This window comes from Populus nigra, chromosome 6, assembly GCF_951802175.1.
Source record: "Populus nigra chromosome 6, ddPopNigr1.1, whole genome shotgun sequence".
Lineage (NCBI taxonomy): Eukaryota > Viridiplantae > Streptophyta > Magnoliopsida > Malpighiales > Salicaceae > Populus > Populus nigra.
In genome coordinates this window covers 4,296,630-4,314,330 of record NC_084857.1, presented here as the reverse complement: position 1 = coordinate 4,314,330, position 17,701 = coordinate 4,296,630, and the positions used below count along the sequence as shown (strand labels likewise).

The 17,701-nt window shown below is 36.8% G+C and overlaps 2 protein-coding genes across 2 annotated transcripts; both read right to left on the bottom strand.

The window, feature by feature from the left end:
* Nucleotides 1-5,549: 5,549 nt before the first annotated feature.
* On the bottom strand, nt 5,550-10,156 carry LOC133695847 (PHD finger protein ALFIN-LIKE 2-like). The gene is made up of 5 exons (XM_062117812.1): nt 9,804-10,156; nt 9,666-9,698; nt 9,249-9,471; nt 6,136-6,256; nt 5,550-6,013 (listed from the first exon to the last, which is right to left on the bottom strand). Exons 1-5 carry the CDS (start codon nt 9,883-9,885, stop codon nt 5,771-5,773), a joined length of 702 nt encoding a protein of 233 aa, XP_061973796.1. The 5' UTR covers nt 9,886-10,156; the 3' UTR covers nt 5,550-5,770.
* A 634-nt stretch (nt 10,157-10,790) lies between these two features.
* Nucleotides 10,791-17,132, bottom strand: LOC133696607 (protein SMAX1-LIKE 6-like). The gene is made up of 3 exons (XM_062118831.1): nt 15,456-17,132; nt 13,342-13,585; nt 10,791-12,892 (listed from the first exon to the last, which is right to left on the bottom strand). The coding sequence occupies exons 1-3, from the start codon at nt 16,715-16,717 to the stop codon at nt 10,991-10,993; spliced, it is 3,408 nt and encodes a 1,135-aa protein (XP_061974815.1). The 5' UTR covers nt 16,718-17,132; the 3' UTR covers nt 10,791-10,990.
* Nucleotides 17,133-17,701: the final 569 nt, after the last annotated feature.

The window sequence follows — 17,701 nt, the reverse complement described above, 5'->3', positions numbered from 1 at the left end:
AGAATTCATGTCGTGATAAAAAAAAAAAAAACATTTAAGTATATTATTTTCTTCTATTATTATTATTATTATTATTATTATTATTTTATTCGTCACCATACCGTCTTTAACTAAAGTCATCCATACTCTATATTACTTCACAAGGTCACATCCCCCCTGGACATAGGGCTTCCTCAATCAATTATGAGTTCGTTGGCTCCATAGAAAAGGTAGCCGTGCCTGTCCGGGATTATTCATTGTTTAAAGAAAAAAAATAAAAGAAGTGGAATATTTTTTGAGAATAAAAAACTAGAAAAGTTCAAGTCAATTGCTATTAGAAAAAACAAGGCTATTTACATGAGCTATACTTTAGGCCGAATTAAATTTTTTTAAATGTTTAAAAAAATATATAAGTATTACTAACAATTTTTCAAGAAAAAAAATTTTATATAGAAATTGATCTAATTTGATCTAACTGACTTATCAAATCCAAAGATAACATGGACGATCAGAAAAAAAAATAAGATTAACTAAAAATAATTTAAGATGATATATTTTTTTTAAAAAAAATATTAAGATAATAATATATTAGATTAACTAAGATTAACATAGGTAAATAATTAAAATTCACGATTTGAATTATAAAACCTTGGTAACCTCATAGAAAACAAATTAAAAATTATATGAAAGATAAATTCAAACCAATGTCGAGTAATGAAAATGAAAAAAACAATTAAATAAAAGGCAAAAAAAAACTCGAGACAACGCGGATTAACTTGTCAAACCTGGATCATGAGATCGAGATAATCTAATAGAAATCAAAAGAAAATAATTTATGAAACCTAATTCATAATCAATCCAATGTAAAATGATGGAATTGAAAAAAAAGAACAAAATAACAAAAAAAAGATCCAAGTTAACTCATCAAATTTTTGACTTAGATCATGAGACTAGTATAACCCCATAGAAAACAAACTGAGATAAATTATAAAATTTATTTTTCAATCAACTTAAATGTTGAACGATAATTATAAAAAATACCCATAAAAAATCGAGTCAATATATAGGATTAACTCATAAAACCCATAATCTAAATCATGAGATTGTAATAACCTCTTAGAAAAAAAATAAAAATTTTTTTTAAAGCATTGAAAAAAAATATTGTTACAATTAAGTAATGACATTGTAAGAGGAGGATTCCCTTCTCAATTAGCCTATTAGTAAAATAATTGATTCCCAATTATTCAATCTTATTGTGGACAAGTGCAGTATTGCCACTTATTTGTCAATTTGTGGTAAATAACGAGCCCGTCAAGAAAGAGACAGAGTGCTCCAATATATTATTTTCTTAGCAATTTTAAATCTTGCGAGCTACATCGATCCACTTGCAACACGGCAGCATGTCTACATCAGTTGGAAATGGATAAAAATAGATACTAGGGAGTCTAAATGTGGCCTTAGCATTTAGCATACGTATTTTCCATTATTATAATACACAAGAAGGCATCCTTGACTATTACAACACCACTTGAAATCAAATTAATATCATTACTTGACTCTTTCAAATGATTATCCGCACGACAAATTTTATCAACTACTTGTTCTCAAGATTACTTAGAATTGGCATCGCTTGGCAGACGATAAGCTCAGGTCATATATAGCAATCGAAACAGACGTGATTTCTAACTCCCATCATTTCTACATTTAGGGTTTCCCCTCTCAAAAAGCTGGAACCACCTAGCTATAAGCCTAGTGTTTTGGTCAATTACGTTTCCTTCTTGCAGTTTCGTTGCTTCTCGCTTTTATTTTTTTATCTCCTATTGTCTAAAGTCGGGCGATGCCACTTATTATTATTCTTTTATCTAACCCTAAAGGAAATCTGTAGAAAATAAGCGTTAAGTGTTGATTATCAACGGGACTCTTCGTTGAACGTACACTAATCACGCGCAGCTGCTGTAATTATATTAATGCTCCTTCGATTCCTAGACTCGAGCACTTGCTAGATTGTTGTGGTGATTTAAGGATCATGTACTGGCTTGTTTCCACTGAAAGGACGTTTTGCGTTCACGTTTGTCCCCCTTTCCTTTGCAGAAGAATCTGTCGAGGCCAGCAAGCAATTCACCGCTGAAGCTGTGTTTGGCAGCATGTCGGAATAGTGCCCCATTTCAGCTTGTACCCACTAATTGTAATTTAGTGTCTCAATCTTTCCCAATTCCTGTTCCGTCTACTGTAAAAATTGCTTTCTTTGCTGGGTTCCAGACTATTTTGTCTTGCTCGTACGTGCTGACTAGGATATTCATTTCCACACATACCTCTCTATGTGCATATCTTCTTGAGAATGGCGTCCCCACCCTCTCCTTAACATGGCGAAGCATTTTCTTGTGTAAATCAGAGATGAATCCAGGACTGAAGACGTGAAGTGCCAAAAAAAAACTTATTCTTTTATTTGTAGTGGTGAGGTCAATACTTAACATGCATGCCAACTAATTAATATCGTAATAGGGATGAAAGTAAATAGATTTTTCTTTTTTGGGGATTAATATAAAAAACATTTTAATTAAAGAAGCCACGTCCATCACATTTTCAAAGCAGAGGAAAGTTATAATCCAAGTGAAGTAAGTTGATGAAAAATAATCTTCAAAGCAGAAAAGGAAAAGAAACGCTTTAATTGTGAGGATTGAATTGAGAAAGTTTAGAAGAAAGGGACCGGGGGAAGTGTTGAGGGCCATGGGCCCTCCGCCCACTGGATCCATCTCTTGCGAGCAGTCTCCTTCCAGACAAATATGAGTTCAGTAGTTCAAACCCATTTCTCTTCCATATCCCAAGTGCAGCTAGCTGCTATTACAGTATTATTGACAATCCATGTGCGCCTCTCTTTCAAGCACATACCTCAAGTATTTTGTTTTTTTTTTATAAAAAAGAAGAAGAAAAAACGATATGCCTTCAATAATGCAAATCCTGTATCAATCAACAATCACTTTCACTTACAAATGATGGCATGGCACGTATACTCCAATGATTTAAATTTCTAAGAACTCCAATTGATTAATCAGATAAAGTTTAAGATGGTAGCTCTGTGTTCTTAATATTTCACTTTAATTTGGTTAAGAGCATCGGCTAATGAGTATGTTTTATGTTTGGTTTTCTTCTCGAATTAAATGGGAGATCTGGAGATAAGAATCATGAGATCGGGTATGTTTCAAGGAGTGAAAAGAGCAAAGAAGGAGATCCAAACAGCACACCACACTGCATCACATCAATGACAAGGAAACGAAAGGGATTTTAGTAGAGCATACCTTATCGATTGATTCGAAACAAGCTATCGATTAAAGTCTCCTGAAAAATGATAAATGGTTTGATAAGTTTAACAGGTGGATACCATCATCATTCCATCAAATGTAATCCGAAGATTTCTAGCACGAAGCTAATTACAATTGAATCTTCTATTCTCAAAATAAATCCCGACGATCAAATTAAAATCTTTTCTGTCAAGTATTAGCTAGAATGATTATCTACACGTAAATAACCACATTCACCAGAGATTATCTTTTTTTCTATCTTCGTTTAAGATATATAGATTTGCTCCAACAAAAAGAAGAAGAAAAACTACTTAATTGAATCTAAAACCAAAATAATACCATAAAAAATAAACACCCGAACTGTACCGAAGATGACTTGTGATCTGAAAGCAGGACTTTAGTGCCGCACAGTATTCGAATGATTCAGTGAACCACGAATTACGGTTTTTGATTGGAAAATCTTGATATTTTCATGCTCAAATTGGGGGGAAAAGTGCTGGTAATTCCATCACATAGTTGTTATAATAATTACCATCAAAGAGGGCAAATGTTATTGTGTTTCCGTCATCATGCACGAGAGAGAGAGAGAGAGAGAGATCACGTGCCAAAAAAATACTCGGCACGTTTATTTGCTGTGGGCGTTGGTGAGAAGGGCACCATCGAAGAAAAGAAGATGATGAAGGAACTACTAGATTTGGCCTTGATCGTAGCAAGCAAATGCTACTACCTATTATTTGTTTTCCTGTGTCGTTTTTGGCTTCTTCTTTTTTCATCGACAAAACGTCACCTGAAATATATTTTCTTCAATCTCCTTCCACCTTTATTATCTTTTTAGGAATTTTTTTTTAAAAAATATTTTTACTATCTTTACTTCTCTTGGGAACCCTCAATTAGTCCCCAACGCATCCACCACTTCTCAATTGGATCACTGAACTAAATGTTTTCTCAATTGAACTCCTTCCATCCATGTCTTAATATTTCTCATTATTTTATACAGTAAAACGACACCTTTTCAAGACAATTTGACACTTTCCTTTACAATATCTTGATGGCTTTAGAATAAAGGACCCAATTGAGAAATGTCTAATACATTGGAGATGAACTTGAGAAAATTAATTACTTTGGTATGAAATTGAGATTCAGGTGACATGTTAGGGAGTAACATAAGGTCCTTTTGGACCTGCACCAGCACTGCCCTCGACCTCCTAACCCAGCATAGAACATGATAAAGAAGGAATAAGAACAAAATCTGTGTATTTATCTATAGTTTAGACTGGCATATTGGTTTATCTGTTGAAGAGTATTACATTACTAATAATTAGCAACAACTCTAGCAGACAGCAGATTTTTATGTGGCGAAATTCAAGTCATGGAGGAAGGTGCCGCATCATAAATGCTCCATGAATGTGCTTTGACTTGTAACAAATACAGGAGGTCTTCTGTGTGAGCAAGCAAACAAATGTAGACACCACATGTTCTCTGTCGAAGAAATATGAACTGAGGTGAGGTGTTGGAAGCGTAGCTTCTTCAAGCGAATCAGGACCAAGAATTTGCCTGCGCACTAAACATAACTTGCAGAAGAACCCTTTGATTTTGGAACCCTGGGAATTACTTGGTGTGCCTGGATCTATTTTTCATGGATGGAAATAAATGCTTGTCTGCATAATAATCAGTGTTCTTATTCAAGAAATATGAATCCATCTATAGTGTTTCTGTTAGGAATAGATTTGATTTTTCTCCTCTCATGTAAAGTTGACATTAGACAAGCCTAATGCATCTGAGATTTTTGCTTATTATTATTTGTCTTGGGTGGTTTCAGCTATGTAACAAGGATTAGCTCCTCGTCTTCTCTTTTTTCCTTGATAATGAAATGAATTCATTCCTCGGGGAAAGCAGTCGGATTCCGCACATGATATACAAGACTCACGAGGATCATGTTAACATACGCAGTATTGCCTACGCAAAAATAAAACTTCCAACTCCTTCGAGTCGTTTTAGAAACAGCTAACTCTGTAGGAAAATATTCTACCAACCAAAAAGAATGAAAATATATCTCTAGATTTTAACATCTGTACTCCAAAATTCCCCAGCCAAGTTGCAAAAATGGGCTGTGAGAGGCATAGCCACGTCTACATGCAGTCCAAAATCCTAGTTGTAAATGCAAATCACACATTCACATATATATATCTAGGATCTACAACTGCACCCACCTGTGGCTGTCCTAGGAATATTTCTTCCGAAAGAGCCACCTGCAATTCAATAGTGGCACCGTTAGTATTAATCATTCCGTAAACTATCATTAAACAAAATCTAAGACCGATTTCTCAGTGTAAAGACTCCAAAGTTAAAACAACATCCACTTAGGTAAACACCGATCCCATAGATAGCCTCAACTCCATTTTTTAAGGAAAAAAAAAAAAAAACTATCAGTGCATTGGAACAACATCGGTGAGAGAGAACGAGGTCAATCTCCTCACAAGTTTGACTGTTTGTTAGTGCCTAGACTTCTTTGTGCTGCAAGAAGGGCATTTGTACTGCTTGATGCTTTCAGCTTTTGCTGGTGTTATCTTCACACACTTTCCATGGTACCATCGTTCACAAATGTCACAACCAATCCAAAACTCATCAGCATTGTAGTTCCCTCCGCAGCTCCCGCAAAGTGTGTCTCCATGCTCATCTTCATCCTCCACGTAACTTAACTTGGAATTGCTTCTTGCCTGTCCATCAGTTGATCTCTGAAATATAATAGGCAGGTTATAGATCCAAAATTAGTTGATAAAAAGAAGGCATGTGTTTATGGAGCTCAAATTTGATAGATTGCAATGCTTTTGTTGATCAGAGAAAAAAACAATTTCACCTTTGTGTTATTCCTGGATTTGCTACCACCGTCAGCACTAGGCTTATCTTCTACTGGTTTCCTCCCAGTTACAATTTCAAAGAGGGTGGGCAGATCATTTACCATGCTAAACAGTCGCTTCCTGCAGATAAAAAGCATAAAACCACTAAATTATGGTCCTGTGAATTGTCAGCATTGAAATCAAAGACTTAATACACAAATGCACACCCACCAAGTAAGAAAAAATCATCAGAAGCATAAAGTGTGAACCATGATGAGACCTCAATATGAATCATTTGTGCAAAAAGCATTGAGATAGGTGCATGAAAAGAACAGAAAAGGCAAGATAATAAATAGAAAATCATAATGCAAGCCAATATTAAAAATAGCTACCAGCTCTATCACAGGGTCCTCGGTATACAGCACACAGTTAATAAACTTATTCAATACTACCAATCATGTACCATTCTAGTAAGGAATAAAAATTCCTGGAAGCAGAAATGATTGACAAGGTCTGGGATCATAAAACAATTGGCATTAGAGATATGCATGCACCCCCAAGAAGATCCATGTTGTCCAGTTTTAAGTTCACTTTATTCAGGATACATGCCTAGGATGTACATCATACACAGGATGAATCCAATGAATCAACATTCTCACAAAGAGGTGAACTTGGGCATGGTAGAGATATGTCAAAGTAACCTGACTTAAACTTGAGTTCACTCTGTGCCATATATGCCTATGATCGTATTCGTATCTGCATCTCAGGCTGGTTACCCGAGAACATTGTAACACTCTGAAAAAGGGGTGCATGTGGGCCATGGAGCAATCAGGCACAACCCAACAAAGTTCTGCTCATTCCCAAGACACATACTAAACAGAAGACACCCTCAATTAACACAAGTGCAAACGATACTATAAAAATTGACATAAGAAGCCCGCTCATCAACTCACATGTTTCATTAAGAAAAAAAGATGACGAGGAAGAAGAAGAAGAAGGAAAGATTACTCTTCAGTGCTTAACAGGCACTACGTGAGTGCGTCTGCATAATTGCAAAACTGCTAACTTTAATCCCAAAAGTCAAAACAAGAAGCTGCAAACTCCAAAGGTCAAAATTCCCTCTCGAGTAACTAAAATTAATTCCACACTGAATATATTGAGGCAGATGATGGACAATACTTAACCAGACCCCACCGAGGGAAGGCACCACATCACTTTTATAACTTGTGCATAAAGCAAAACTTATTTCTTTGAAGAAACTTGTAGTTTTGCTACAAGTTAGTGACATGGCACGTCACATCACATTCAAATCTACAGTTCTTGACTGACCAAGGCAGCTTAACCAACTAACAGAGTATCGAGGGAAAGCAACAGCACATACTGAAGACATGATGCAAGACCTGCATCCTCACTCAAACCCACTTCACATCAAAAACTTCGTGACAAAACAATTCTGCCACAACAAATACAACTACAGGAGGTTTAACAATGGGGCGAACCCACTTCACATACAACTTCAGTCAAGACAAGACAACAAATTAAACAGTAAAACGAGGGGATTATATTCAGCCATAAGTATTGATTCTTTAGATTCAAATACTTCAAACAGCATTTTGCTTCATTAAGTTCAGTTTTTTGTGTTTCTGTACGGGTCAGTTTTTATTTTAACATTCATGATGTAATGTTACCCCAATATACCAAATGTCTTCTTTTTTCTACATCAACATAGAAAAGTTACCAGCCATATTCCTATTAAAAAAGAAAATTATACACAAGTTGAGAAGAAATCTCCAAGTGATTTTGCTGCAAATATGCTAATAAACAGTTATTCTTGGTGAGGTAACAAACAAGCTCACTGAAAAACACATCCCACACCAATTCAATAGCAATCTTGTTTACAGCTGTTCAGTTGAAAATAAACAAGAGAAGACAAGTAAAATAGAAATATATGTTAACTTTGTTAGGCAAGGATATTGTTTTATCCCACTAAGTACCCTTTTCACTTCCCTTTCATCTATTTCTTTCATCTCAATGAAGTAAACACAGGAACATGTCTTTAAAATCTGGAGAAGCTAGTTAAGCACATGAAATATCACTTTTTCCCCCGCAATATGCGTGTTTTTCAATTGAAAATATATTAAAATAATTTTCACGTTTTTTATTTTATTTTTGACAACACATCGAAATCATCAAAAATCACCTCAAAAAGCATCAATTTGATGCCTTCTTGCCTGAAAATCACTTTGAAAAGTGGGTTGGAACTCAAAAACAAACACACACACGTCTCAAACTGCATTTCCAATTTTAAAATATCATTTTGTACAAGTGGTGTAGTCAAATATGGACTAATGTTCATGAACTTGAGAAGGCTATTACTCAATACCGCTAATTGTTTATGTGGTAAAAAATGCTTTTACAGTTTCAAAACATTGTCTTTACATGTAACTGTGGAACACCATTGAATCCTGTTAAAAAGGAGTATTATACAATAATCCTATCAAGTGAGCTAAGATGTTAGTGAAGCCAAGAATGATTGCTTCGCTAAACAATTACATATATGAAGGCATTTATAAATTAGAAATATCAATTCTAGCACATGAAATTTCTGGCAATTCATGTGCTAGAATTACCTTTGACAGAGTTTTTGTAAAATTCTCTCGATATCACCATTTAAGTGTTCATGAAGTGTAAGAAAATAATTCCTTCCACCGTTCCATGTCTTAAAATGTTTTATCACCCTCTTGTGCAAAATTTCTTGGCCACTAACCAAATGAAGTTTTGAACTTTAGTAATTTTATATGCCTTTCACTTTATATTAATAAGAAAAAAGAATAAGTTGTAGATATCGAGTGCTATGCTTCAAATATTGTTTACAGATTACAGGCATTGTGAATCCCTCCCTAATTTCAAGAACTTCAGGCTACAATAAGTAATTGAATTTTTCACATAAATTTCACAACACATTGTTCATTAATCAGAACACCATGTCAACACATAAAGCGATTAACATCACGCAAAATTAGTGTAAGTCTCTGAAATGTGGAGAATTAAAAGCTAAGCTTCCCTCAATATTTTCAAACCAATGTGAAGGGAAATCAACAATCAACAATCAAAATTAGAATGAAAAATGCACCTTTCGTTGCGATTAAGTCGTGCACCAAAGTAGAATCCCACTGAAAGCAACCAACTGTCACTGTGCACAGCAACAAGAGAAAGCCAGTCTTTACGCGTCATTCCATCTCTGGCAAAATTAATGCCCAACGCAGGCTCAGGGAGCTCTGGCGGAACTTCCTCTGCTGGCAGAGTCACTTCCCAGGACTCGTTTGGATGTCCATACAGACACAAATTCTCTTTTTCTAAATACATTGTCAAGGTCAATTTCGGAATTTAAGACAAAAAATAGTGAAAATTTTAAGTAAAATCGCAAAGAATTAAGAAATTAATAATAACAAAAACAGCATAACACTAATAGCAAAGAAAACTTTAGGAAGAAAAAATAGTTTGTTTGTTTGGTCAGCTTTTAGCTTAAAAGAGAGCGCGAGAGACAAACCTGGATCGCATTGAAGGTAGACTTCATCAGCCTCTGAAAGAAAAAACAACAAGACAAATAATATAAACATATGACATGGGGATTAATTAATAAATTAAATAAATAATTAAGAGATTTAGGGATTTGACATGGGGATACCAGTAGTGAGAGCGCGAACGAGGGCAGAGCGACGGGCGTTGTAATCTTTGAAGATCTCTTCTACAGTGCGAGGGGACGCCATACATATGTTAATAAATTATGCTATAGCAGGTAGGTAGCTTGGTTAATTATTGGTAATGGATCGGGTTAATGTTAGGAGAGGAGAGAGATGAAGAGCATCGATGAGTTTCTGTTGAGGTTGTGAAGAGACTGACTGAGACAGAGAGAAAGGGGAAAGGGAAGGTCGTATGTTTCTTGGGTTTTGTGACACTTTTGGGGTCTGACACGGCAGCGCAAGAGAGAGGACGATTTGTTGAGTGTAAGACTAGGCTTGGTAAGAGAGAGGTTGTTACAGGATTGGTTTTTGTGAGAGAATGGACTTTTGTTTTGGGAGGTTTTGTTTAATTGGGCCGTGTTCTTAGGGTTTTGGACTTTCAAGCCCATTAGTTTAGCATGTTGAACTGCATTGCCCCCCCCCCCTCATCAGAAGAACAAAAATATATATAATATCATTTTTCTTATAAGTCAACTTAAGACTTAATTTATTTTATTTTTATTTATGTATAGAGCATAACTATAGTTTATGATTATGGTGAGCCCAAGTAATGAAACTTTCAAGTTCAAGTTAAATAAATCGGCATGCATAAAATATTAACAAATTGATAAGGGGGAAATGCACATCAATGTTTTTTTTTTTTTTGTCTCCTCCAAATTAGGGCAAAGTTTTTTTCTTATAACGTGTCAAAACGCGTAGCCAACCCCAAAACAACAACAATAACAAGAGGGCCTTTTGGTTTTCTTATATTGCTCACTTCAAGACATCCTGTAAATGAAGCTGATACAAAAAAAAAAAAAAAAGAAGTCTACTTCATGGCATTTCTGCTGAGAGGAACATGACTTTTCTCGTATTGGTGTCTGCTAAGATAACACAAACCCCGGCAGAATTACCAGGAAGAAAAAAAAAAAAGGGTACTTAAACAGTAGGGATAAAAGCAATGAAGAAATCTAATTATGTATTTAACAAGTAGATGACATACCACACAAGCACTAACCGCAGATTATACATAATACACAGTTACACATACCTATCCTGCAAAACCCCCTAAAATTAACGGGATTAAGAGGCTAAACAGAAGCTACTAGATCCTAAATGCTAAATTATACAAGAATATCCCTTTATGAAGGCATCAGTTGATAATGATTTTTGTCGGAAGGTAAACCCCTGGCATGCGTCCTTCCAAAAATAAGCTCTTGCAGGCAACAAGTTTCACGATAGAATTTGCTTTCAGGCTGTGCCTTCTCAAAACTTCCACAAATCCCCAACCAAGAACTTGCTGTACCCAGTCCTCAACCACTCTATTTTGATCGGATAAATAGGTAGCTGCAAGTAATTGCTCCATGACTTTTGGATCAATATCTAGCAAACATTCCCAGCCTACAATCTTGTGGAAGCACCCATTAACCTCATTCAATATTCTCTCGGCAAGAGCATCAAAATCAAAAGGCTTGAAAAACACTCTTGCGTCCACTTGTTCAAGAAAACCTTGCAACCAAGCCTTGGAGATATCAGATTCAGGATCATTATCAGAGTTTCCATCATCGGTGTCTAGCAAGTCATTGTCTCCGGCAGGAAGGTTCAAATCTAGATTCCTAGCTGACATCTTATGAGCTCGTTTCACCATCTCTGTGATTTCTTGGCGGTCAAGATTTTGGTTTGCCCCAACCAGCTTTCTTTTATTCAAAAAGATAGAACTTGGGATGTCCTTTTTCGCAGTGATTGGAGTAATAATTTGGCCCATTTCTTCATCAAGAACTCGTTCAATTAATATCTTCATTGGCCAGTCTTTGGCTTTCAATATTCTCTCCTCAGAATAGGTGGAGAAATCATTGCTAGAAGAGCCAACTTTATCCTCTGTCAATGTTGAAGTTGTCACGAATATTGCATTGCTGATTCCAACTTCTCTCCCATGGGAATCTGCAAATTTACCAGTCTGAATAGCATGCGACAAGCTCTTCTGAGCCTGCACATCTGCCTTGTCTATATTTTCAAGAAACACAATGGACAAGGGCTTCTTGCACAGCTCCCCAGCAACAAAATCAACCATGGTCTTCCCCCTAAACTTTACAGTGTAGCCACTCATCTCTGGGCGGTCAAAGACCATGTGGGCATGAACCATCCCATCTTGGCTACTTAAATCTGCAGAAATAAAGTTTTCCCTACTTCCATATATGATCTCAGCAAGGGCGGAAGCAATTTTCTTTTTCCCACATCTATCAGGTCCACAGAAACTGAACCAAATATCCCCTCTGAGACTTGCTCCCTGGCGTTTCTCATTTCTTGCCCTGCAGTGAGCAATTGTTTGGCTAATAATGCGTATTGCTTCATCTTGCCAGCCAACTCTTTCAACAACAGCTCTAAAGAGCATCTTTGCATTACTGGGATCAAACTGCCCACCAAAGACAGGAGAAGATGATGATGATCGAGCCTGATGGTCAGAGATACTCCCATGCACAAGATCAACGTTTGCTGAAAAAGAACCTGACAAGTCATGTGGAAGCTCCATGTGGTTTTGGTTTACAGTTTTCTTCAGCTCAGTACCAATAGAACTTATCCTCAACCCCAAATCTGTGGCCACAGAAGTCACGGATGTAGGAGATGCTTGACTGCCATCAACCGTGCATGAATTGGAAAAACTATATGGAGATCTGAGGCCACTTGACCCGAGATCTTCTTCTTTGGAAGGTTTTTCCCATTGCTTGGATAGAATGCTATCACTCCTAGCCTCAGAAACAACAGGAAGAGAGAAACCTAACTGCTTTCTCGATGTCTTCTGTAAGTCAGAGGGAATGTATGAATTTACATTCACACATCTGTTTCCATTTAGCAGTGCACTTGTATCTTTGCTGCTGAGATTTTCAGCATCTTCCTTTTCACCTTCGACCAGCTGAAAGCCCGCAACAGCTGGAAACTGAGGGGGATGAGTATTTGACCCAGGTGGTTGGGTGTGATGAAGACGCTGACATATACTGTCCCATTTCCTTTGCAAACCTGCAACTCTGGTACTCAATACCATTCCATCATCTCTGGTCTGCACTGAAAAGGTATGAAATGGTTTTTATATGGATACAGCAAAAATTCTTTATAAGTTAATGCAGTGTGTTAAATCAAATGTTCTAGGATAATTTTCCCTCCATTCATCCTGCAAGAAAGAAATGTTAACCAGGTCTTGTCCAAAACTTTACACCAAAAGCATAGAGCCTAGTTAAGTTCACTGTTCCTAACAGGGAAGTTCAGCTTAGAATAAGGATACTGCAAACAGATCGTAAATGTTGTAATCCTAGACATGTTGTTGGTGCATAAATTCTATTTCCAATGAGACCCGATGGGAGCCAGGTTAACTACATATGATGTCCTATGTAGTGATTCAGATGTTTACGAACCACAATATATTACATTTCAACACTTGGACAACAGCATAGTCATCTCTAGTTAAAATAAAAGAGCATATTCTATTTGGAAGTTAAAAACGATACACACCTTCACATCCAGTCCCTTGTTTGTGCCAATTTCAGCCATCTCTATCCAAGAAGGCAAGCTAGATTGGTGCTGGTCTGCTACTGAACCAATGAATCCTCCCTTTGAAACAGAAAGTATTTCTTGTTCGCACTTCTCGTTGCATAGATGACAACGGGGTAAATACTGGCATGATCTATTTAAAGGGACATTCAAGTCAGAAGGTGTAGAGAAGAACCCACCGAATGGAACAAATGACTCCATCAAGCTGCAATTACAGCATGAAGACGAAACTGTGAGAATATAGGCTATAAACAATTGAAGGTTAAAATGAAATCATACACATGCATACAGCCAATGTAAGGAAGGTCCACATGCTCAGACAAAAAGGACCTTAAAATGGTAGGGAATTTTTAGCTCCTGAAAAACATGAATACCTCAAGGATGAATTATTATTATTGTCACCAAAACAAGAGACTGTATAAAAGAAATTGCTATTTGCGTAATTCAACTTATGGAATGAAAATGCTCTTTCATGCTAATTTACACAGTTGATTTTGAAAGATCGAAAGACAAACTAAAATGAGAAGTTGTTGGCTAATTACTGTGGGGGCAGAGACAAGTGTCCATGGCAGTATGTGAGCATCTGGTAGACTACAGAAAGTACTCACCTATGGATGACAACTTTACCTGAGACTTTCCAGAAGAAGTGTGCATGTACGCAATATAAAGATGGCTATGGGATGAATGATACCATGGCTTAAGACACCACTGGTCTGGCACCAAACTAGTAAAGCAAGGAGAGAGAGCAAGGGAGTACTTGACCATCAAGCGGAAAGCAAGAAAGAGTTGAAGAAAATTTAAAAGCGAATTTTTTTTTTCCCAAGACTACAAGGTATCTGGTAGTGCATGTTTTAAGAGATCCAAAACATTGTTCTGAAATTAAAAGATGAATAAGTTATTAATGCGAAGAAAAACATTTATGGTTTGTATCGATTAAGATTCCATATTTTAGAGATTTTGTGGCTCGTGCAGTAATAATATATTTCAATTGATACTTTTGCTACAAATATGGTTTAGAATATGAAAATTGTAAATTATACATCTCCCATAATTCCCTTTAGCTGAAAAAATCTTAATCTACTATAATGGAAAATGATCCTCTTAGTGGCCTTTAATAGACAACATCGTTAACAGTCTGATACCTTGCTACCAAATCCATGCATGATTCTGCACCAGTAATATTCTGGACTAATTTTATGTCATAAAAAAAGTTTAAAACATAGTATGCAAAGCAAGAAATTTTAGATAAACTCACCTCAATTGACAATCCTAACCAGTGGAACTCTGGTAAAGGATGTGGCCAAGGTAAAGAAAAGCACCAATATCGTATTCATAATGTAACAGCGGGCACGAAATGGCAATGCACCTCAGCTAACAATTTGATTCAAATTAAAAAAGGGACCATTTCTAAGAGAAAGAGGCTAATGTATTCGACTGAATTGTGGAAATTATTGAGTTATGATAAACTTATACGTGAAACATTCACCTCAACTAGGAAATGAAATCACATACCTCGTTTAGTACTCTGCAGTACTACAGGCATATTTGACAGAATGAGAAACTCTAACATAAAATCACCTAAATGCATGATGCAATAGAAAGTTGCATTGATCTCCAACTAGCGCATCTCATAAAAAGGATATGGCCAAGACAACCCAATTAAGATCATATCACCCTAACTGGTAAGTAACCACTGAGTTAGCATACGTAATTTTGTACTCGGTAATGGAAAGTAAAATAACTGAAACATAACCAAATAAATAAGATTGTTCTGTCTTGCATCACATACCACTATAATAACATCACTAATTTAACTAGGCATGGCTTGGAGATGCTTTCACAATTGGCTGGATACTCGATCAGAAAAAACAGAGACTATTTTAAATTACAAGTCAAGTAAAAACAAACAATCATGTCCCCCTAAAAAGATAATGATAGAAACAACCCAGAGCGAACTGCTAGCACTTTAACCAATTCTAAATTCAAAAACCATTAAAAAATGACTTGCATGCATTCATACATATCTATAAAATCTAAACAAATACTAGTACGGAATGCAAGAAAGGCCACTTTACCTTGACCTGGGATAAGATTCAGCCACGGAAGGAGTCCTGAGAGAAGTGATAGGCAAGAGCTGCAAATCCCAATCTTTTTCAGTGGAAGGAAATCTCCCAACAAACTTGGAATAGTTCTCGTAGCTCGCCGCACCGATAAGCCACACTCTTCCTCCATATAACTGCAACAACTTTGTCAATTTCTCGATAACATAACCAACGGCATCATCCATACCATTATTATGATCGTCGTTACTAACAAATGCCTTCAAGTCACCAAAATTCGCCAACAACCCAGGTCCTAAACTTTTCTCCACAAATTGACCCAACTCCTCAAACCTCAAATCCACACTCTTTTTATCAAAATTCTCACTTGTTATAAACTTATTAACATCACTTTCCATGCAGATGACACTTAAGCCACATAACTCAACAGGCAAGACATCCTCTTTTCTTTTCTCTACCATCTCACTGAAACTTGCAAGTGTATGATAAGCAGATAAACCTACAAGCAGAGGATTCCTCCCTTTGTTTCTTGCTAAAACCTCACCAATTCTCCTACAATTAGCATCCCCATTATTATTGTTGTTGCTGTTGTTGTTAAGAAACAACCCGCCCGAAAATGGAAAACTGAAAACACCCCTCCGACCCGGACCCGAATATAACGAATCCGGATCCTCGCTTGATAATAAATTACATAAAAACAAAGGCGGGCCTTTGAAACGTGACGAAGAAAATTTAAAAACCTGCGGTAACGGCCTAACAATAGCCAACTTGATTTCGGAGCTCCGAAATCCCGCTTCACCAAAAACCCGGCTCACAACCGGATCATCCAAAATCGATAGAATCAAATTCTGAAGTTCCACTTTAATACAAGAAATTGAGGAAGACGATTGTTGTTGCTGCTGTTGAATTTGATGATACAGATTGAAATTCTCAGGCTGTCTCCTCTGGTTCGCTTGGGACCGTTTAATAGCAGCCATAAGCGAGTTCGAAACGGGAGGTGAGTCATCGCTGAGTTGACTCGTCGGCACCCGGTCTAGTGACACACCGAGGCAGAGCTCGAGCGCTTTGAACTGAAGTCTCGATGAGTACGCAGAATTCCTCGCACGCGCGCACGCGTCACGTAAAGGTGACGAAGGGAGTGATAAGAGAGCCGAGACGGCATGAAGCGACGTAGTTTGGCCATGTCCTCTTCGGCGAGCGACGTTCACTGCCTCGTCGAGCGCGTGACCTGCTTCTTCAGTTAAGCATTGCCTCGCTGTAGTTACCGGCGTAGGCATAGCCCGTAAAGTCGGTGAGAGTTAGTTACAAGATAAAGAAAAGTTCGTTACGTTTGTTTTGTGTGTGTGTGTGTGTGTGTGTGTGTGTAATATTTTGCTTTGATTAATAGAGAAAGATAAACGAAGTAGGGTTATAAAAAAGAAATAAAAGAGAATGAGGTAGGTGTTTTGGCAAGGGGTGTTCAAAACTTAAATATAATGGGATGGTGTTGGTGTTGGTGGTGGAGGAGGTGGTGGTGGTGGTGGAGGTGGAGGGGAGACGTGGGGTCCGATATGAGAGATAGAGACAGGTGGTGAGTATAGATTCTATATATCTGAAGATCTTTCTGTTTCTGTGCTTACCAGAGAGAGAGAGAGAGAGAGAGAGAGGGTGTGGGTGTTTGATAACATAAAGCTAAGCTTGAGAGTTGAGAGTGGAGAGGGGGAAGGAGATGCCATGTCCACTTTGTTTAAGTGGACCAACAGTGACAGTCAACGTCACTATCTGCTTGCGTGTAATTTTTTTTTGTTGGAGAGGGGGTGAGAGTCAATGAGTTTTTAAAAAGTACTGTTAGTGAGTTGACCCGGCGATGAGTTAGATCACCAGGTCGACTCGAGTGTTTGGGTTATAATTAGGCTCGGTGGTAAAACAGACCCAGCTGGTTGGCTGTTGAGTTGTTGATTAAAGTTAAAAGTTGGGTGTTTCGCTTTTATAGAATTATATTATTAGGTGGAAAAAATCTAGAGTAATGGATCCAATGGAAAACAATACTTTTGGCTTATACTTGAGTTTTATTTTTATAGTTTACAGAAACCATGTTTTAATTATGTAGAATTTTTTGGAATTTTTTGGAAAAATAACGCAATTTGGTAAAAAATTTGAAAAAATAATATAGGTTGAAAAAATATTTTAAAAAATAGCACATTTTAAATATAAAAACTTTTTAAAATATCTTTTTTTGTACACCTCTGTGTTTATTTTTAAAATATATGTCTTTTACAAAT

What these genes read in the sequence shown, in the direction of transcription:
- LOC133696607 (XM_062118831.1), bottom strand. Translation starts at nt 16,717, where the DNA reads ATGCCTACGCCGGTAACTACAGCGAGGCAATGCTTAACTGAAGAAGCA. An exon ending in GAATCTTATCCCAGGTCAAG is followed by an intron (nt 13,586 to 15,455) that starts GTAAAGTGGCCT and finishes CTGTAATTGCAG; the next exon opens with CTTGATGGAGTCATTTGTTC. An exon ending in ACAAGGGACTGGATGTGAAG is followed by an intron (nt 12,893 to 13,341) that starts GTGTGTATCGTT and finishes TTTTCAGTGCAG; the next exon opens with ACCAGAGATGATGGAATGGT.
- LOC133695847 (XM_062117812.1), bottom strand. Translation starts at nt 9,885, where the DNA reads ATGGCGTCCCCTCGCACTGTAGAAGAGATCTTCAAAGATTACAACGCC. An exon ending in CTACCTTCAATGCGATCCAG is followed by an intron (nt 9,472 to 9,665) that starts GTTTGTCTCTCG and finishes CAATGTATTTAG; the next exon opens with AAAAAGAGAATTTGTGTCTG. An exon ending in CGACTTAATCGCAACGAAAG is followed by an intron (nt 6,257 to 9,248) that starts GTGCATTTTTCA and finishes TTTTATCTGCAG; the next exon opens with GAAGCGACTGTTTAGCATGG.